This window comes from Mustela putorius, unplaced genomic scaffold, assembly GCF_011764305.1.
Source record: "Mustela putorius furo isolate JIRA1106 unplaced genomic scaffold, ASM1176430v1.1 tig00003985_pilon_pilon_pilon, whole genome shotgun sequence".
NCBI lineage: Eukaryota > Metazoa > Chordata > Mammalia > Carnivora > Mustelidae > Mustela > Mustela putorius.
The window spans coordinates 1,452,641-1,475,564 of NW_025422125.1; the positions used below are offsets into that span (position 1 = coordinate 1,452,641).

The window sequence follows — 22,924 nt, forward strand, 5'->3', positions numbered from 1 at the left end:
AAATCACTACAAAATAAAGTTTGTAGATATTTTCTTAATACTTTTTTGACTGTATTTTATGACTACATACAATGACTACATTGTTTGAATATACCATTATTTATTCAAATAGTCCCCTATTGTTGGGTGCTTCTGCTATTTCCAATATTTTGCTATTAAAAAATTATGCCACAGTGTTGAACCTTATGTATATGTTGTTTGGTACTTGTGGAGGTGTGTCTTCAGAGTGTATGTCTAAAAGTAGAATTTCTAGGCATAGGGTAAGTGAATATGCAGATTTGTTAGATCTTGTCAAATTTGCCTCCTCTAGTTATATATTGCATTAATGTCAGCAATGTAGTTGAATACCTATTTGCCCCAAAGTCTCATCAATAGATCATGTATTAGGTTTCAAGAATAAGTGGTATCTCAGTGCAGGTTTAATTTGCATTTTTCTCCTTTGAGAAAATGAGCAGTTTTTCATATACTTAAGGGTATTTGTTTTCTATTTCTGTGTCTTCTATGTTTGTGTCTCTTGTCTCTTTTGTTCTAGGCTTTTTGAAGATCAAGATCGTTGAGATAAGGTAGTAGCCAGACATTGGGTGAATGGAAGTAGGTGTTCCTCGATAACTGCTAGCAGGATAATCCTTAGCTAAGTCCTTGTCACATACTAAGAATCTTAGAAAATCAGAGCAGGAATAACTATTTCAGATTAGCTATTTCATTACTCTCATATTATAGATGAATAAAAGGAAGCCCAGAGAGTGGGAGGAATTTTCCTTCGTTCACACAGAAAATTAGATATAATGTGGAACTTGAACCCAATTTCTCTTTCCCCCAGGGTAACTTCAAATTAATATGCAAATGATTTATGTGTTGTTTTTTGTACTTTCACTAAGATTATCACAAACAACATTTTGGGAAGAAATTGCCTCTCAATTAGCCCAAATTACAAATATTGGCAATAAATATAAAAGGTATCCTCTTGCTAATTCTGCCTTTTTATCTACATTAGTGTCTATAATGCTAATTTGTTATAGAAATATAAAAAAAACCCAGAATGTCAGAGTTTCACTGAATCTTGGTAATATCTCATTATATCACAGGGAAACCTGAGATCCAGAGATGCAGAATTTATCACAGGGGGTGACCAAGAGGGCCATTGAGCCTGGAGCCTCACCTTCACTAAGGGTTTCAGGTTTAGGTATTTGAGATCTTCTCCAAATGAGGTTAAAAATGTATGATTACTGCATTTTTGTGAGTGTGGTGATAGCTTTATTTTGAAAAATAGACACACATAAAATCCATTGCAATTTTTCTAAGCTTGTTGTCTCATTTCTGTACTTTTTAATATACCAGGAGAAGCCTTGAGGGTGACCTGTCCATGATTATCAAGAAAGCTAGTAACAGAACTGACACCAGAACCCAGATTTACTGACCTGTCCATAGTCCGAGTGCTTTCTGCTGTACCATACTTCTTCATAAGAGCAACTGGCTCTTATGAGTCAAGTAAATTCATCTTTATCCACAAAACTGAATCCTCTGGCCAAAAAGTACGACCCATGCCACATAAACACACCATCTCGGAGCTCATCACTAGGCCTACTCTCTACAATATGTCTTTCCTGTCTGCCATACCCAAGCAAAAAGTTGGCCACAATCTTAATAACTCCCATTTCTTGAGAATCTCTTATGTGCTATGCACTTTATCTGTGTTCATTCAAATACACAGAACAGTCCTGCATGTTGGGCAATACTATTTTCATTTTACAGATGACTAAACAGGCTAAGAGAGATTATCTAAGATTATATCTAAGAGGTTAGATGATATCTAAGAGGTTATGTAAGATTATACAGGTAAATAAGTGATACAGCTGGAATTTAAAACCAAATTTATCTCACTACAAAGCCCATGTTCAGCCCACTTTATCTGGTAATACCCTTCAATTGAGATGGATGATGACACTGGGAGGATATATATACAAGGGCCAAGGCAAAATCACCTTCTTTATAGAGCACTCAGCCTGTCCAGGATTAAACAGTTGGTGGCTGGGATTTAAGGAGAGAACAAACAGTTTCCCTGCGTACCCTGTGGGCCAATCCTCAAATAGAAACTCTTCCTGAAAACTCAGAAGTTACTTACTTGACCAAGTGTCTTATAAGAAGTTCCAGCATCTCTCGATTCTTTTCAGGTAGCTTATATACCAGGGAATGAATAGCTCCCAGCCGGTAATCCAGGTTGTCAGACTCTGAGAGAGAACAGAGAGAGACAGTTTTGCCTTTTAGGCAACTAACTGGATCAAGCAAACTCTCATATAGGCACCCGTGCGCGTGCGCGCACGCACGCACACACACACACACACACACACACACACACAATCAGAAACAGAGAGATGAAAAGAGAAAGAGAGAAGCAGGTACAATGAAACAATGGCAAAGAGACACCAAGGAAAAAAAGACATTGAGACAGAGAGAGAGAGGGAGAAAGACAAAGACACCAAAAGAGAGATAAAAGACAAAAAGAGAGATAATAACAAAGAAATAGGTCTGGGGGTTTTGAGAGAGAGAGAGAGAGAGAATAGAAAGATGAGAACACAAGACTATCTCTGAGGAAGTCAAAGTTCTAGGTACAGCAGGTTGTTCTACCCTTTCACATGTAAACTTACGCTGAAAACCCTTGCCCATCCATCTTTTTGTGGTGCTGGGAGGGGTACTGCTACCTTTGGGTTTATGTGAAAATCCCTGAGACAGTTTAGAGGTCTCAGGTCAGATCAAAGGTCCATTGCCTCAACAAATATTCATTATGAGGTCAAGTCTTATCAGTCTTTTTCCTGTACACCACAGAGAGCACAGAATAGAAGGGTCATGTAAAGATAGGGAGGGATACCCATACAGTGGCCTCAGCCAAAACTTTTAATACTTCTTCAGCTGCTGACTTTTGGGGTGATTCTATATGCTTTATTTCCCATGCAATGTTCCACTGCACCCTCAGTTTTATCTAGAAAATATGATTCTAGCATTAACACATTAGGAGTAATAATTCATAGCACAAATGAAAAACATTCAAAAAGGCAAAGCTATGAAAAAAATCTAAAAGAGCAACTATAATGAAACCATTCTGCTGCCCCCAGTTATGTGAATTAATGCTCTTATTCTGGCAGAAGAGGCATATGCAGTCAGTAAAGCCCTCACACCCGTAACATCCTTCATGTTAGCCAGTTTTATCCAACCTACTCAACTTCTACTTATTTATGAAAAATAATATAACACTTGAGTTAGACAGCAAGCAAGAATACTCTCATTTGGTAGTGGACAAAAATCTATGGATATTTTTCCCCTCACTTTTTCTCAAACAGTTTTCTAGGTTTATTGCTAATGAACATTATTTTTTTTTAATATTTTATTTATTTATTTGACAGAGAGAAATCACAAGTAGATGGAGAGGCAGGCAGAGAGAGAGAGGGAAGCAGGCTCTCCGCTGAGCAGAGAGCCCGATGCGGGACTCGATCCCAGGACTCTGAGATCATGACCTGAGCCGAAGGCAGCGGCTTAACCCACTGAGCCACCCAGGCGCCCCTACTAATGAACATTATTAAGAAGCCAAAACAACACAATTAACTAGCAACATAAATACTTACTGGCAGCAGAGACCAGCTCTTTGTGAAGTCTATAGGTCATGACAGGTTCAGAAAGATTCCTGAAATTAATGAAGACTGTAAGTTCCTTTGGGGAAGCCTTGGATTTTCAGTTCTGTGGGCAGCAAGGCTTAAAGTTCCTAATCCCTATAGCTTAGTGAGATTACATGTATTTCTCTCTTCACCTGAAACTTTGTCAGAGGAATGCCACTTACTGGTAAATCAATAGAAGACCTGCAAAAGTATAAGCCAATTAGTCCTGCAGGGTCCCTAATTAGTTTTCAAAGGTGAAAGGAGTCATAAACCAGCCCTGAAAAATTCCAAAGTGGACCCAATCTGAATGCTGCTATAAAGTCCTTGCAGTTTGATAGTTCCTTAGTTTTCAAAGTACTTTCATATCTATCTTCCCATCTGATCCTTCCAATGATCCTGTGACATGCAGCAGTTATTCAAATCTCAGCTTAATGGAGGAGAAAACTGAGGTCCAACAGATTTCTTTATTTAGTTAAATATATATATATATATATATATATATATATATATATACACACATACATACATACATACATAGGCTGAGCACCTACAGATACCTGACATTGTGCCAGATATTAGGATCCAAAGATGAGTAAGAAAGACCCCCAAACCTTCAAGAGCTAATAGTCTAGTTGAGAAGAGTGCCATATACAGAATTAACAATGTAAAAGGACCAGTGTGATGATAATAATATTAGTAAATGCTTCACTGTTCTAAATGATTTGCATATATTTACTAATTTAATCCTCATGACAACACTGTAAGGTAGATATTGTTATTATATCCATTTTATAAATGGGGAAACTGAAGTTCAGAAAAGTTAAATAAGTCATCCAAGACCACGCAAAGCCAATAAGTGGCAGAACTAGGCAGTCTTTCTTGAGCCTATGCTCTTAATCACTATGTTATATGGTCTGACATTACTATTATCATAGTAATCCAGTTGAGAGGTAATAAAGACCTAAACAAAAATAGTGGCATCAAAGAAAAAAAGAAATGATAAGGAGAATTATTTAACAGACATTAAAGACAGAGCTTCTTCAATGATTGGGTGTACTGGTAAGGGAGAGAGTCATCTGGTTTGTGAGACTGGATAGAATAGAAATGGATTCAGAAGGAAGTAGAGACGTTAAGCCAGAGGGACTTTTGGGGTAGTCAAAGGCACTTGTCTATTAGGCAGATGGATGGAATGCCCTTCTATATCTGAGAAGTAAATATGAAAATCATAAACCTAGGTGAGTGTTTAAAACCATGAACATAGGTGAGCAGTTAAAACCACAAGAACAGATACCACTGCTCAAGGAGAGATGACCAACTCATAGCCAAGAGGCCTTCCAATTATTATTTGTTCAGAATAGTGTATTAAAAAGACAAGTTGTATTAGGTGTCAAAATATAAAAAAAAAACTGAGATACCTCACATAAAATCTGCATTTTCTGCCTCTATTGAAAAATGGAAAGACCTGGTTATATTGAGCCCATATGGTTATTTGTGGAAATAAATATTATGGCTGATTATATATAAACAAAGGGATCACTATGCAAATACAGGTTCAATATGTAATGTTTTAATAGGAAAGTAGTCTGCTTCATTCATTTCTGTGGATATTTGAATTTTTCAACCCTCAATTATAGTAAAAAGAGAGGAGAATCCTGGAAAATATCAGGTAGAAAGTCCATAAAGGGAACTTCTAAAAATGGTCAAAAAAGGTATGAGGAAAGCCAAAAACAAGTGATACAGTAGAATCCAAAAGGGGAGAAAGTATCAAGGAGGCTTCATTAACAGCTTCAGATGTTGCAAAGAAATCAAGTAAGGACTGACAATTGTACATTGTGTTTAGCACTGAGGGAATCACTCGTGACCTTGGCAAGAGCATTTGCAGTGGAGCAGAGGTATTGGGACGGTGACTGCAATGGGTTAAGGAGAAAACTGGGAGGTTAAGAAGTAGAGACACTGGGACACCTGGATGGCTCAGGTGGTTTAGTGTCTGCTTTTGGCTCAGGTCAGGAACCCAGTGTCCTGGGATCAAGTCCAGCATTGGGCTCTTTGCACAGCGAGGAGCCTGCTTCTCCTTCTGCCTGCACTCCCAATTTATATGCTATCTAACAAATAAATAAATTTTTAAAGTCTTAAAAAAAAGAAGTAGAGACACTGTATGTATATTACTTCATGTATTGATGCTTGGATAGGAAGGCATGAATTATCCCTCTTATTAGGAAATCTCATCCAAGCTCCTGCCTCCCAATTATCATATACATTGTTGATGACTCACAGTTTTAACTCAAGCTCAGAATTCTTCTGAGTTCATTCCCATATATTCAATTGCTCACTTAATATCTTGCCCTGATGTCGTTAGACACCCACATTTGACATATCTAAAGTCCATCTTGTCATCTACCCTGAATCTAGTCTTTTTCTTGTGTTTCTCAAATCAGCAAATATATGGCTACCATTTGGTTATATGGGCCATAAACTTAGAAGTCATGCTTTTATCTCCATCTCTCCTATTCTCATATCTAAGTTTACTCCCTAAATTTCTTGAATATGCTTATTTCTACCAATCTACACTGCTAGTTCAAGCAGAGGCATCATCCCTTTCATAGAGCACAGCAATAGCCTACTAACTGGTTTCTATCTCTACCTATTTTGATTCCCTCTAATCTGATCTTTATATGTTTTTTTTCAAAATGCAAATCTCATCATATAACCTACTGCTTAAAATCTCTCAATTTATTCCCATTCCTTTTAAAATAAATCCATACCCCAATTCTTATGTCCCATATGACCTTGCATGATCTGGCTTCTAATATCTCTCCCTCCCTCTCTATACTGGTACACATAGTTTCTTGAAAAGGATCATTCTCTCTTGTGCTTCAAGGCCTTTGTGTATATCTCTGTCTGGAACTGCCTCTTCTCAGCTGACTGTAAATTATAATTCAAACCTCGGTTCAAAAAACCACCAGAATAAATCAGGTATTCCTATTACATGCCTTCATAACACCTTGCACCTTTTCTTCAGAGCACTTATTATGGTTTGTTATATTTGTATGATTATTGATTATATGATTATATCATGTTGATATGATTATTTGTTTTTTACTGCTTTCCTAACTGGACTATGACTTTTTTTAAATTTAGAGACCACATCTATTCACAATTGTATGCCTAATGCCTAGTATCATGCTAGGCATAGACTAGATACTCAAGAAATGTTTATTGAATGGTTTAATAAATGGCAGAATGAATTTATTCATTTATGAAAAAACACACAAGGTCAAAGAGATGTGTTTTATAGGAGTATATTTATATGCTGAGAGGAAAGAGTTGAATAAGAGAGAGTAAAGATATTAGCGAAAGAAAGGATAGTTTTAATGAATCTTAGAACACTGGAAAAATAAATTAAAAAAGGAAAGGATAGTTTTAGTTTTTAGGGTACTTTCCTGGTAATGTTGGAGATAAGGAATAAGTTATGTATGTATAACACAGATGAAGAGTCCCCTTTCTGAAAATACTGAATTATTTGAGAAACCTAAAGGGTGTTAACTGGTTAATGCATATTAAAGGCCCATACATTAAGTGTTAAGGACAAATCTCTTATTGGAGGTATTGCTCATTCAGGCTTTCAGGCTTGATCTTCCCATCTTTAAAAGGGGCCACACTGCTTATTATGGGATGAGTTGGGAAAGATTTAATGTGGGGAGTTACTTAACTTATATAAAATTTTGGAAAAAATTGACTCCTTTGAAAAAGGCTACAGACATAGAATCATTTACTCTCATTATTATCATCACCAGTCTTCTAAAAGTATGCAGAGTAGATTGCTCTCTGTCTTCACTAATATGACCCAGGCAACTTCAAGAATGCTATAGCCCCTGAGGATGGGAAATGGGAAGAAGATGCTCCAATACCAGTGACCTATATGTCAGGGATACTTAGGTTGAAATAATGTGAGCTGTGAGCATGGATAATACTTAACTGGAAAGTGGTGCCTTTCAATTTCCTCATCTGTAAAATTAGTTATGATACCACATACCTTACAGGATTATTGTAAAACAAAACAAAACGAAACAAAAAACGATATTGTCAATGTAAACCTAGAACACCTTCTAACAACAGTACATTTCTTCTTTGGCAGATGCTAGAGAAATACTCCTGGAAAGAGCACTCAAGTTTATATAAAGTTCTAAGATGATAATACAGCAAAACGTCATTTAACAGCAATATCTGGGACCCAATTTATTTTGGATTAATGATATTCAAGTATCTATCCAAGTACCTAAAGAGTACAATAATTGAAAAAAAAGACGATTAGTAAATAATGTATGATACATACAATTGGACATAAAGAATAGAAAGAAATGAATGAGTATATGTCCCCCCCAAAAAATATATGCCCCAAATATTTTTACATGATATAAATTTATGCTAGTGAACTAAAAGTTCTATTCATCACCATTATGTACCACCAAATTTTGCTGATAAGGTAAATTTTGTTTTCTTATTGCTCTCAATTCACTCAGTTCTAACATTTGTGTAACTGTATTTTCTTGCTTTTTATTTCTATTATATGGATGAATGCATAAAACATGACACATAACACAGAAACACAAATATGTTTGTCCAAACGCAATTTAATGTTTCAAAATAGTTATTATTCAACCAAGCATGTTAACAACTTTGAATTGTCATAAATACTGATATTATTCATGAGCACATTGTGACATCACTCTACGCACAATGGCAAAACTTCCATTACTTTAAGGAAAAGCCATTTTTCAATAATAATTCTATTATTTTGATGCTTAATTTGCCTAAATTCCCAAATTAAAGGTTTTCTAATACACGTTCTTTTTTGATGGAAATTCTTTTCACTTTTTTTTATAACAAACCTATCTAACCTCCTGAGCTCCTGAGCTATCCAACCACATAAGCTCCAATCTCCACCTAGACAAATTTCACCAACTATGAAAAACAAATTCCCAAATTGTATCAGACATACCTGAGGTAGAATTTCAAAGAGCTGGTGATTGTCTTAATGTCCCAGTCACTACTATGAAAATCAACGTCTCCTGGGCATTTAGGATCTATTTGAGGAAAAAAATTAAAAAGTTAATATTCCAAAAGTTCTTACTTTTTACCCCTTGCCTGGGTGGCTCAGTTGGTTAAGCAACTGCCTTTGGCTCAGGTCATGATCCCAGGATCAAGTCCCACATCGGGCTCCCAGCAACATGGGGAGTCTGCTTCTCCCTCTGACCTTCTCCCCTCTCATGCTCTCTCTCTCTCATAAATAAATAAAAAAAATCTTTAAAAAAAAAAGAAAAAGGAAGTGGGGTGTCCAGGTGGCACAGTTGGTTAAGCATCAGACTCTTGGTTTCTGCTTGGGTCATGATTTCAGGGTGGTGGGATAGAGAGCTGGGATGGGCTCTGTGTTCAGTGCCTCAGAGTCTGCTTGAGACTCTTTCTCTCTCTCTCTCTGCTCCTCCCCCACCTTCTCTCTCTAAAGTAAATAAAATCTTTAAAGAAGAAAAATAAAATACATTATATTAAAAGATAGTCACTCTACCCAGTTTTCAAGAGATGGAAACTTTGTACAACAACCATGTCTTTGATGTCTTAAAAATTCCCTTGCATTCCACTCAGGCATGTAAGACATTTGGAAGTCATGTCTTCCAACCACACAAGGAAAAAAGTATAATAAACCAAAAATCAACTCCTCTTAGATCCATCAGCGATCTGAGGTCACACAACAAACTACTGTCCTCAAAACTGTAGAGAGAGACTGGGAGAGCCAGAAAATAGAAACTTACTAGAGGAGAAGCCACGGAGCAGAAAACTCTATGGGAACAGTACAAGGTTAGGAAAACCTAACCTACAGTTGATTTGCTAGAGGCTCAGTGGATAAGTTTGAGAGTTAAGAATTCTAAGGGGGACTGGTCCTGGGGTACCTGCACACTTCTGTGAATTTTGCCTCCAGGAGCCCTATGAGGTTCTCACAGTGAAGATCTAAGAACAATTCACTCATGTTTCTGGGCTCTTTCTTTCTTTCTTTCCTTCTCTCTCTCTTTCTTTCTTTCTTTCCTTCTTATTTTCAGGTTTCAAGAGAGCACAAGCAGGGGGAACAGCAGAGGGAGAGAGGAGAGAGAGAAGGAGCCTGATGTGGGGCTTCATCCCAGGATCCTGGGGTCATCACCTGAGCTGAAGGCAGATGCCTAATGACTGAGCCACCAAGATGCCCCTTCATGCTTCTTTTTAATAAAAGGATAAGAACCATAAAATTCTCTCAATAGATGCAGAAAAAAGCATTGACAAAATATAGCATCCTTTCTTGATAAAAAATCTGCAGTGTAGGGACAGAAGGAACATACCTCAATATCATAAAAACCATATAGGAAAAACCCACAGTGAATATCATCCTTAATGGAGAAAAACGGAGAGGTTTTTCCCTAAAGTCAGGAGCACAACAGGGATGTCTGCTCTCACCACTGTTGTTCAACAGAGTACTAGATCCTAGCTTCAGCAATCAGAAAATCAAGAGAAATAAATGACATCCAAATCAGCAAAGAAGAAGTCAAATTCTCACTTTTCACCCGAAATAGCTATGCTGGTGGATCCCAGCTATTTCAGACCTGGATCCTATTATATACATAGGAAAGAGGGAAGTGACCTTATAAAAGGGTAGAGACTACATTAGCAGCTTAAAGTAAATTCATCTGTGAACTATTGGTTTTCCCTGGATTCAAATTATATCAAGATTACTAATAACATTTATAACCCTGAAGCAATAATTCTATGTCAGCAAATTTACCCAAAGTATATATCAGAATAGACTCATCTATAAATACGTCATCACAAAAAAGGAAAAAAGTAAAATGCTCAATAATAAGGAAGTTATCAGATAAATATTTGTTCTTTCATTTACTGTAATTTTATGTACCAATTAAAATATTTACAAAGTATTTATAACCATATGTGATGCATATGTCAAGATAATGTGGTTAGCCATCTAAGCCTAAGTAACCCTACACATCCTCCAGAAAACATAGAACGAAGAGAAAAACAGGGTTACACAAAGCCATGTCCTCCACATAACAGAAACATAGAGAATAACCAAATTCCAAATCACTTGAAATTAGAAATATAAACACTAAATCCCAGGGAGATATCACTAATATTCCATCTCCACAAACATTTGCAGAGAGCAAGCAAAATGCCAGCAAATTTTCATTCATAAGAAAATAAGAGGTCTGGAAGACTAAAATTAAACTAAAACCAGCACCAGAAAGACAAAGTCTAAATGAAGTATAAAAATACTGAAAAATAGAGCTAATCAGAGCACTTGTGGAAGAGTGTTCTAAGTGCTCTTCAAAAAGAAGTCATGGAAAGAGGAGGAGTCAAGATGGCAGAAAAGTAGCAGGCGGAGACTACTTCAGCTAGCAAGAGATCAGCTAGATAGCTTATCTAAAGATTGCAAACACCTGAAAATCCATCAACAGATCGAAGAGAAGAAGAACAGCAATTCTGGAAACAGAAAAACAACCACTTTCTGAAAGGTAGGACTGGAGGAGACATGAATCCAAAGCGACAGGAAGATAGACCCCGGGGGGAGGGGCTGGCTCCCGGCAAGCGGCAGAGCAATGGAGCACAAAATCAGGACTTTTAAAAGTCTGTTCCACTGAGGGACATCGCTCCAGAGGCTAAATCGGGGCGAAGCCCACACGGGGTCAGCGTGGCCTCAGGTCCCACAGGGTAAGAGAATGATCGGGGGTGTCTGAGTGTTGCAGAGCTTGCGGGTATTGGAACGGGAAAACCGGCTACAGAGACAGAGCCGACAGTAAGCTCACAGCTCGGTGTTACCTTGAACCAGCAACAGGCTCGGTGAACTCGAGCGCGGACGGAGGTTAGGCAGACTGGAGTTACTGGACGTTGTTCTCTGAGGGCGCAATGAGGAGTGGGGACCCCAGCTCCTGGCTCCTCCGGGCCGGAGACCACGAGGCCGACATTTGTATTCCCGTCCTCTGGAACTCTATGGAAAGTGCTCAGGGAACAAAAGCTCCAGAAAGCAAATCCGAGCCGATTACTCAGACCGGCCCCTGATAAGGGCGGTGCAATTCCGCCTGGGGCAAAGACACTTGAGAATCACTACACCAGGCCTTTCCCCAGAAGATCAGCAAGAAATCCAGCAAAGACCAAGATCACCTACCAAGGAGTGGGGTTTCAATACCAAGGAGAGCAGCAGAATTCCAGAGGAGGAGAAAGGAAAGCACGGAACTCATGGCTTTCTCCCTGTGATTTTGTTTAGTCTTGAAGTTAATTTAAATTTTTCTTTTTCCTTTTTTTTTTCTCGCCTTCTGGTAAAATTTTTTTTTAACTTTTACCTTTTTCTTTTTTAAATTTTTTAACTAGTTTATCTAATATATACATATTTTTTTATATTTTTCTTTATTCGTTTTCTTTTTTTAATTCTTTTCTTTTCTTTTTTATTTCTTTCTTCCTTTTTGAACCTCTTTTTATCCACTTTCTCCCCCGTCAGGATTTGGATCTCTTCTGATTTGGTTAAAGCATATTTTCCTGGGGTTGTTGCCAACCTTTTAGTATTTTACTTGCTCCTTCATATACACTTACATGGACAAAATGACAAGACGGAAAAATTCACCACAAAAAAAAGAACAAGAAGCAGTACCGAAGGCTAGGGACCTAATCAATACAGACATTGGTAATATGTCATATCTAGAGTTCAGAATGACAATTCTCAAGGTTCTAGCCGGGCTTGAAAAAGGAATGGAAGATATTAGAGAAACCCTCTCGGGAGATATAATAAAAGCCCTTTCTGCAGAAATAAAAGAACTAAAATCTAACCAAGTTGAAATCAAAAAAGCTATTAATGAGGTGCAATCAAAAATGGAGGCTATCACTGCTAGGATAAATGAGGCAGAAGAAAGAATTAGTGATATAGAAGACCAAATGACAGAGAATAAAGGAGCTGAGCAAAAGAGGGACAAAAAGCTACTGGAGCATGAGGGGAGAATTTGAGAGATAAGTGACACCATATGACGAAACAACATTGGAATAATTGGGATTCCAGAAGAAGAGAAAGAGAGAGGGGAGCAGAAGGTATACTGGAGAGAATTATTGGGGAGAATTTCCCCAATATGGCAAAGGGGGAACAAGCATCAAAATTCAGGAGGTTCAGAGAAGGCCCCTCAAAATCAATAAGAATAGGCCCACAACCCATCACCTAGTAGTAAAATTGACAAGTCTCAGTGACAAAGAGAAAATCCTGAAAGCAGCCCAGGAAAAGAAGTCTCTAACATACAATGGCAAAAATATTAGATTGGCAGCTGACTTATCCACAGAGACCTGGCAGGCCAGAAAGAGCTGGCATAATATTTTCAGAGCACTAAACGAGAAAAACCTGCAGGCAAGAATACTATATACAGCTAGGCTATCATTGCAATTAGAAGGAGAGATTAAAAGCTTCCAGGACAAACAAAAACTGAAAGTATTTGTAAACACCAAACCAGCTCTACAGGAAATATTGAAAGGGGTCCTCTAAGCAAAGAGAGAGCCTACAAATGGTAGATCAGAAAGGAACGGAGACCATATACAGTAACAGTCACCTTACAGGCAATACAATGGCACTAAATTCATATCTCTCAATAGTTACCCTGAATGTTAATGGGCTAAATGCCCTTGTCAAAAGACACAGGGTATCACAATGGATAAAAAAACAAAACCCATCTATATGTTGCCTCCAAGAAACTCATTTTAAGCCTGAAGACACCCCCAGATTTAAAGTGAGGGGGTGGAACAGAATTTACCATGCTAATGGACATCAGAAGAAAGAAGGAGTGGCAATCCTTATATCAGATCAATTAGATTTTAAGACAAAGACTATAATAAGAGATGAGGAAGGACACTATATCATACTCCAAGGGTCTGTCCAACAAGAAGATCTAACAATTTTAAATATCTATGCCCCCAACATGGGAGCAGCCAACTATATAAACCAATTAATAACAAAATCAAAGAAACACATCAACAATAATACAATAATAGTAGGAGACTTTAACACTCCCCTCACTGAAATGGACAGATCATCCAAGCAAAAGATCAGCAAGGAAATAAAGGCCTTAAACGACACACTGGACCAGATGGACATCACAAATATATTCAGAACATTTCATCCCAAAGCAACAGAATACACATTCGTCTCAAGTGCACATGGAACATTCTCCAGAATAGATCACATCCTCGGTCCTAAATCAGGACTCAACCGGTATCAAAAGATTGGGATCATTCCCTGCATATTTTCAGACCACAATGCTCTAAAGCTAGAACTCAACCACAAAAGGAAGTTTGGAAAGAACCCAAATACATGGAGACTAAACAGCATCCTTCTAAAGAATGAATGGGTCAACCGGGAAATTAAAGAAGAATTGAAAAAAATCATGGAAACAAATGATAATGAAAGTACAATGGCTCAAAATCTGTGGGACACAACAAAGGCAGTCCTGAGAGGAAAATATATAGCGGTAGAAGCCTTTCTCAAGAAACAAGAAAGGTTTCAGGTAAACAACCTAACCATACACCTAAAGGAGCTGGAGAAAGAACAAGAAAGAAACCCTAAGCCCAGCAGGAGAAGAGAAATCATAAAGATCAGAGCAGAAATCAATGAAATAGAAACCAAAAAAAAAAACCACTAGAACAAATCAACGAAACTAGGAGCTGGTTCGTTGACAGAATTAATAAAATTGATAAACCCCTGGCCCGACTTATCAAAAAGAAAAGAGAAAGGACCCAAATAAATAAATTCATGAATGAAAGAGGAGAGATCACAACTAACACCAAAGAAATACAAATAATTATAAGAACATACTATGAGCAACTCTACACCACAAATTTGACAATCTGGAAGAAATGGATGCATTCTTAGAAACATATAAACTACCACAACTGAACCAGGAAGAAATAGAAAGCCTGAACAGACCCATAACCAGTAAGGAGATTGAAACAGTCATTAAAAATCTCCAAACAAACAAAAGCGCAAGGCCAGACGGCTTCCCGGGGGAATTCTAGCAAACATTTAAAGAAGAACCAATTCCTATTCTCCTGAAACTGTTATAAAAAATAGAAATGGAATGAAAACTTCCAAAATCATTTTATGAGGCCAGCATCACCTTGATCCCAAAATGAGACAATGATCCCATCAAAAAAGAGAGCTATAGACCAATATCCTTGATGAACACAGATGCGAAAATTCTCACCAAAATACTAGCCAATAGGATTCAACAGTACATTAAAAGGATTATTCACCACAACCAAGTGGGATTTATTCCAGGGCTGCAAGGTTGGTTCAACATCCGCAAATCAGTTGATGTGATACAACACATCAATAAAAGAAAGAACAAGAACCATATGATACTCTCAATAGATGCTGAAAAAGCATTTGACAAAGTACAGCCATCCCTTCCTGATCAAAACTCTTCAAAGTGTAGGGATAGAGGGCACATACCTCAATATCATCAAAGCCATCTATGAAAAACCCACCACAAATATCATTCTCAACGGAGAAAAACTGAAAGCTTTTCCACTAAGGCCAGGAACATGGCAGGGATGTCCATTATCACCACTGCTATTCAAAATAGTAATAGAGGTCCTAGCCTCAGCAATCAGACAACAAAAGGAAATTAAACGCATCCATATCGGCAAAGAGGAAGTCAAATTATCAGTCCTCATAGATGATATGATACTATATGTGGAAAACCCAAAAGACTCCACTCCAAAATGGCTATAACTTGTCCAGGAATTCAGTAAAGTGTCAGGATATAAAATCAATGCACAGAAATCAGGGGCATTTCTCTACACCAACAACAAGACAGAAGAAAGAGAAATTAAGGAGTCCAACCCATTTAAAATTGCACCCAAAACCATAAGATACCTAGGAATAAACCTAACCAAAGAGGCACAGAATCTATACTCAGAAAACTATAAAGTACTCATGAAAGAAATTGAGGAAGACACAAAGAAATGGAAAAATGTTCCATGCTCCTGGATTGAAAGAATAAATATTGTGAAAATGTCTATGCTACCTAAAGCAATCTACACATTTAATGAAATTCCTATCAAAGTACCATCCATCTTTTTCAAAGAAATGGAACAAATAATTCTAAAATTTATATGGAACCAGAAAAGATCTCGAATAGCCAAAGGGATATTGAAAAAGAAAGCCAAAGTTGGTAGCATCACAATTCCGGACTTCATGCTCTATTACAAAGCTGTCATCATCAAGACAGCATGGTACTGGCACAAAAACAGACACATAGATCAATGGAGCAGAATAGAGAGCCCAGAAATAGACCCTCAACTCTATGGTCAAGTAATCTTCAACAAAACAGGAAAGAATGTCCAATGGAAAAAAGACAGCCTCTTCAATAAATGGTGCTGGGAAAATTGGACAGCCACATGCAGAAAAATGAAATTGGAACATTTCCTTACACCACACACGAAAATAGACTCAAAATGGATGAAGGACCTCAATGTGCGAAAGGAATCCATCAAAATCATTGAGGAGAACACAGGCAGCAACCTATTCGACCTCAGCCACAGCAACATCTTCCTAGGAACATCGCCAAAGGCAAGGGAAGCAAGGGCAAAAAAGAACTATTGGGATTTCATCAAGATCAAAGCTTTTGCACAGCAAAGGAAACAGTTAACAAAATCAAAAGACAACTGACAGAATGGGATACGATATTTGCAAATGACATATCAGATAAAGGACTAGTGTCCAAAATCTATAAAGAACTTAACAAACTCAACACCCAAAGAACAAATAATCCAATCAAGAAATGGGCAGAGGACATGAACAACATTTCCGCAAAGAAGACATCCAGATGGCCAACAGACACATGAAAAAGTGCTCCATATCTTTGGCATCAGGGAAATACAAATCAAAACCACAATGAGATATCACCTCACACCAGTCAGAATGGCTAAAATCATCAAGTCAGGAAATGACAGATGCTGGCGAGGATGCGGAGAAAGGGGAACCCTCCTACACTGTTGGTGGGAATGCAAGCTGGTGCCGCCACTTTGGAAAACAGCATGGAGGTTCCTCAAAATGTTGAAAATAGGGACGCATGGGTGGCTCAGTTGGTTAAGCAGCTGCCTTCGGCTCAGGTCATGATCCCAGCGTCCTGGGATCGAGTCCCGCATCAGGCTCCTTGCTCCGCAGGGAGCCTGCTTCTCCCTCTGACTCTGCCTTCCACTCTGTCTGCCTGTACTCGCTCTCGCTCGCTCTCTCTCTGACAAATAAATAAATAAAAATCTTTAAAAAATGTTGAAAAAAGAACTGCCCTATGACCCAGCAATTGCACTACTGGGTATTTACCCTAAAGATACAAACATAGTGATCCAAAGGGGCACGTGCACCCGAATGTTTATAGCAGCAATGTCCACAATAGCCAAACTATGGAAAGAACTTATATGTCCATCAGCAGATGAATGGATCAAGAAGATGTGGTATATATACACAATGGAATACTATGCAGCCATCAAAAGAAATGAAATCTTGCCTTTTGCGACAACATGGATGGAACTAGAGCGTATCATGCTTAGCGAAATCAGTCAAGCAGAGAAAGACAACTATCATATGATCTCCCTGATGTGAGTAAGTGGGGATGCAACATGGGGGCTTAAGTGGGTAGAAGAAGAATCAATGAAACAAGATGGAATTGGGAGGGAGACAAACCATAAATGACTCTTAATCTCACAAAACAAACTGAGGGTTGCTGGGGGGAGGGGTTGGGATTATGGACACTGGGGAGGGTATGTGCTTCGGTGAGTGCTGTGAAGTGTGTAAACCTGGTGATTCACAGACCTGTACCCCTCGGGATAAAAATATATGTTTATAAAAAATAAAAAATTAAAAAAAATAAAAATAAGTCATGGAATGGTACTGTTCCTAGGAAATGAAAGGGCAAAACATAATGGAAAGACATCAGCCAAAGGGCAGTGAAGCAAAAGATAAAATTTAGGAATGGGCAAAGATCTAGGGACGCCTGGGTGGCTCAGTTGGTTAAGCAGCTGCCTTCTGCTCAGTCATGATTCCAGCATCCTGCGATCAAGTCCCACATCGGGTTCCTTGCTCAGCAGGGAGCCTGCTTCTCCCTCTGCCTCTGCCTGCCATTCTCTCTGCCTGTGCCTGCTCACTCTCCCTCTCTCTCTCTCTGATAAATAAGTAAAATCTTAAAAAAAAATGATCTACCAGGAAAATGCAATCAGTATCAGACAAAGTAGATTCCAAGCACAAAAGTACGAAATGAGACAAAGAATACTTTTTAATGCTAAAAGCCATAGTGAAAATGAAAGTAAAGCAGATGGATATCTGCACATCAAATAACATGGCAACCAACTTATAAAGCAAAAATACAGGGTATAAAAGTAGTCAACAATAGGGACTTCCAGTGGAGAAGGAGGACTCTAAACTCACCTCTCCCAAGGATACAACTAGGTAACAATTGCACAGAGCAAACAACCCAGAAAAAGACCCAGAGACTGGAAGAATAACTCCATAATTAAATGTAGAGAAGAAGACACATTGAAGCAGATAAGAAAGGCAAGGATTTGGTGGGAACATAAAACCTATGGGTCTGAATGCTGGAAGGAGGGAGCTGCAGGCTCAGGGGGGAGCAAGAAACATACTAGCACACTGTGGAGCCTACAAAGGAAAAGACATCCCCAGAGAATTTGGCTTTGAAAATCAGAGGGGCAGAATCTTGCAAGTGCTTATGGCCAGTAGGACTTAAAACCTGGAACTACAAAAATCAGCAGGCTCTGAGAAGGCAATAGGAAACTGAGCCCCTTTCCTTAGAGACAGCACATCAAACAGCTCATGGGGTACAGATTGGAAGCAGCAGTTTGAAAGGTACCTGGGGCTTACAGGAGGGAGAATTAGTTACTAATCTCAGAGTTCACTTGAGGGACTTCTCCAGGAACAAAGGAGCTGGCAGGTGACATTTAGCTCCCCAGTCCAAATTCACAGATGCACAGCCATGTGTGGGAAGTATTGCAGCACCAGCACTCACTACCTAACATGCTTACACCAGAGCACATGTCCCCAGCCATACCTCCCTCAGTCCCAGTGCTACAGATCCCCTCGCCTAGAAGACACATGCAAACCTTGCCAACCCTTTATCAGTCAACCTCTCAGAGAGGATGTGCAAAACTTGTTAAAACTGCACCTGCTGTACACCATGAGGTATGGAGCAGTGAGCCCCAGTCTCTGTAGCAGATGTGCATCCCCAGTGGAGGAGGGCCAGTGTGAACAGTTTTTGGCACAGTTCTCCCATCAGTCCACTTAAGTTTTGTGCAGTGGCCTTTGCCAGTTCCAGGCTTCACAGTGGCTGAGTATCTCCTATGGTGGAAGACAAGTGCCACCTAGTACAAAGTACACACTCTGAACACTTCTTTCTAGAACAATAAGTATAGCTGACTTTTCTAAAACACAGAAACTGACACAGAAAGGTAGGCAAAATGAAGAGACAGAAGGATATATTATAAATGAAGGAACAGGGCAAAACCACTGTAAGAGACCAAAGCAAAAAGGATCTAAGTAACATGCCTGATAGAGAATTTGAAATAATGATCATAAAGATACTCACTTGACTTGAGAAAAGAGAGGAGGACATCAGTGATATCCTTAATATAGGGGATAGGGGAAAAAAACAGAGATGAAGAAAACAATAAATGAAACTAGGAATACAATTGATAGGACAAATAGCAGGCTGCAGAGGAATGAATTAATGACCTAGAAGACACAGTAATGTAAAGTAAATAAAGATGAATGAATGAGAGAAAAATAATTATGCAAGGTGAGAATACACATAGGGAAACTGGTCACTCTAGCAAGGATAACATTCACACTATAGGCATCCTAGAAGGAAAAGACAGAGAAAAAGGGCCAGGACATTAACTTTTAAAAAATTATATCTGTAAATGTCCCTAATCTTGGGAAGGAAAAGGATATCCATATTTAGAAGGCACAGAGATCCACCAATACACATAGAAATTAAAATGGAAAAAGTAGTGATGAAGAAAAAGAAAATTAAAATCAGCAAGAGAAAAGAAGATAGTCACATAAAAAGGTAAATGCATAGGGCCATGAACAGATTTTTCAACAGAAATCTTACAAGCAAGAAGAGAGTGGCAAGATATAGTCAACGTGTTAAAAGGGAAAAAACTACAGCCAAGAATATCCACCAAGGCTATCATTCAAAGTAGAAGGAGAGAGAGAGTTTCTTAGATAAAAAAGAACTACAGACGTTTTTGACTACTAAACCAACCTTACTCTGCTTGACTTATTTCGCTAAGCATGATACGCTCTAGTTCCATCCATGTTGTCCCAAATGGCAAGATTTCATTTCTTTTGATGGCTGCATAGTATTCCATTGTGTATATATACCACATCTTCTTGATCCATTCATCTGTTGATGGACATCTAGGTTCTTTCCATAGTTTGGCTATTGTGGACATTGCTGCTATAAACATTCGGGTAAGGGACACTTTGAGTGGAAAGTAATGATGAAAAGTGAGAGTATGAAAAGAAGGAAACACAAAAGCAGTAAAAATAAGTAATCCTATAAAAAAAAAGTAAAGGGAGCCACAAAATAAAAGGTTTTAAAATATAACAAAATATACCTAAAATGGGGTACAGATGAGAAAAGAGAGGTTTCAAATGTAAGTGACCATCAACTAAATAAACTGCTATAGGCAGAAGATGTTATATACAAACCTAATGGTAACTATGAATCAAAAACCATCAGTAGATATATAAAAAACAAAGAGAAAGAAATCCAAGAAAACCAAGAAACTATGAAAGACAGAGTAGTAATACTTCTATCAGACAAAATAGACTTAAAAATAAAATCTATAAAAACAGACAAAGAAGAAAATTATATAATAATAAAGGGGGAAATTCAATGATAAGATATAACCATTGTTAAGTGTTTATGCAAACAATATAGGATAACCCACATACATAAAACAGATAATGAAAAACCTAAAAGAACTTATAAATAGTAATACAATAATTGAAGGGGAATTTAAAACCCAATTACACCAATGGGTAGATCAGCCAAACTCTGTTTGACTTTAGGAAGGAAATAGTGGCTTTGAATGACACACTGGACCAGATAGACTTAACAGATATATTCAAAACATTCCATCCTAAAACAGCAAAATACACATTCTTTTCAAGTGCACATGAAACATTCTCCTGGGTAGCTCAGTTGGATAAGCAGCTGCTTTCAGCTCAGGTCATGATCCCAGTGTCCTTGGCAGGAGGCCTGCTTCTCCCTCTGCCTCTGCCTGCCGCTCTGTCTGCCTGCCTGTGCTCGCTCACGCTGTCTCTCTCTATCTCTCTCTCTGACAAGTAAATTTAAAAAAAAAATGAAACATTCTCCAGAATAGATGACATAAAACAGGCCTCAACAAATACAAAATGACTGCATGTACCTTTCCTGAGCACAACATTATGAAACTAGAAGTCAACAACAAAACTTAGGAAAGACCAAAAATACATAGAAGTTAAACAATATGCTACTAAAAAATGAATGGTTCAACCAGGAAATCAAAGAAGAAATTAGAAAATACATGGAAAAAATGAAATTGCAAAGACAACTGTCTAAAACCTTTAGGATGCAGCAAAAACAATACAGGTCTACATCAAGAGACAAAAAAAATTTCAAATAAACAACCACGTTACATCTAAAGGAGCTAGGAAAAGAAAAACTAAACCCCAAACCAGCAGAAAGAAAGAAACTATAAAGATTATAGAAGAAATAAATGATATAGAAACTTATAAAAAAAGAACTTATCAATGAATCAGGAGCTGAGTCTGTGAAAAGATAAATAAAATTCATAAGCCTCTGGCTAAACTCATCAAAAAAAGAAAGAGAGAGAGAAAGAGGACCAAAATAAATAAAATTACACATGAAAGAGGAGAAATAACCAAAACCACAGAAATACAAACAATTGTAAGAAACTATTATGAAAAACTCTTTTCCAACAAATTGAAAAACATAGAGGAAATGGATAAATTCCTAGAAACATTTAACCCACCAAAAGTGAAGCAAGAAGAAATAGAAAATTGAATAGATGGATACCGGCAAGGAGATCAAATCAGTAATCAAAAACAAACAAACAAACAAACAAAAAACAAAAAACAAACACCTGACAAACAAAGTCCAGGACCAGATGACATTATAATTGAATTCTACCACAGATATACCTATTCTTCTCAATATATTCCAAAATATAGAAGAGGAAAAAAAAAAAAACTTCCAAATTCATTCTATGAGGCCAGCACTATCCTGATACAAAAACCTGAATAAAGACAAAAAAAAAAAAAAAAAAAAAAACCAACCCACAGAGAACTATAGGCCAATATCCTTGATGAACATAGATGGAAAATTCCTCAAAAAGATACTATCAAAAAGAATCCAACAATATATTAAAAAAAAATCATTCACAATGATCAAGTGGGATTTATTCCCAGGATGCAAGCGTGATTCAATATTTGCAAATCAATCAACATGATGCATCACACCAATAAGAAAAAGTATAAAAACATATAATCATTTCAATAGATGCAAAAAAAGCATTTGAAAGGGGCACCTGGGTGGCTCAGTCATTAAGCATCTGCTTTCAGCTCAGGTCATGATCCCATGGTCCTGGGATAGAGCCCCACATCAGGCTTCCTGCTCTGTGGGAAGCCAGCCTCTCCCTCTCCCACTCCCCCTGCTTGTGTTCCCTCTCTCACTGTGTCTCTCTCTGTCAAATAAGTAAGTAAATATTTTTTTTAAAAAAAAGCACTGGACAAAGTACATCCATTCAGGATTAAAAACCTTCAACAACGTAGGTTTAGAGGGAACATGCCTCAACATAAAAAAAAAGAACATATATGAAAAACTCACAGAAAACACCACACTCAATGGAGAAAAACTAAGAGCTATTCCCTCTAAGCTCAGAAAGAAGACAAGGAGGTCCACTCTCACCACTTATATTCAACACAGTACTGGAAGTCCTAGCAACAGCAATCACACAACACAAAGAAACAAAATGCATCCAAACTAGTAAGGAAGATGTAAAACTTTCATCATGTCATTGCAGATAACAAGATACTCGAGATAGAAAACCTTAAAGACTCACCAAAAAACTACTAGAAATGGTAAATGAATTCAGTAAAGTCATAAGATGAAAAATCACTGTGAAGAAATGTA

The 22,924-nt window shown here is 37.8% G+C and overlaps 1 protein-coding gene across 1 annotated transcript in view; it reads right to left on the reverse strand.

Annotated features, from left to right (window-relative positions):
* The window catches only part of LOC101679362 (oligophrenin-1), a 307,195-nt gene that overhangs the window by 152,393 nt on the left and 131,878 nt on the right, over positions 1–22,924 (reverse strand). Inside the window, exons 12-14 of the mRNA XM_045071280.1 lie at positions 8,647–8,731; positions 3,618–3,676; positions 2,123–2,228 (exon numbers count right to left, since the gene is read on the reverse strand). Of these exons, the coding sequence (XP_044927215.1) occupies positions 2,123–2,228; positions 3,618–3,676; positions 8,647–8,731 (250 nt within the window). The remainder of the gene's footprint in view (positions 1–2,122; positions 2,229–3,617; positions 3,677–8,646; positions 8,732–22,924) is intronic.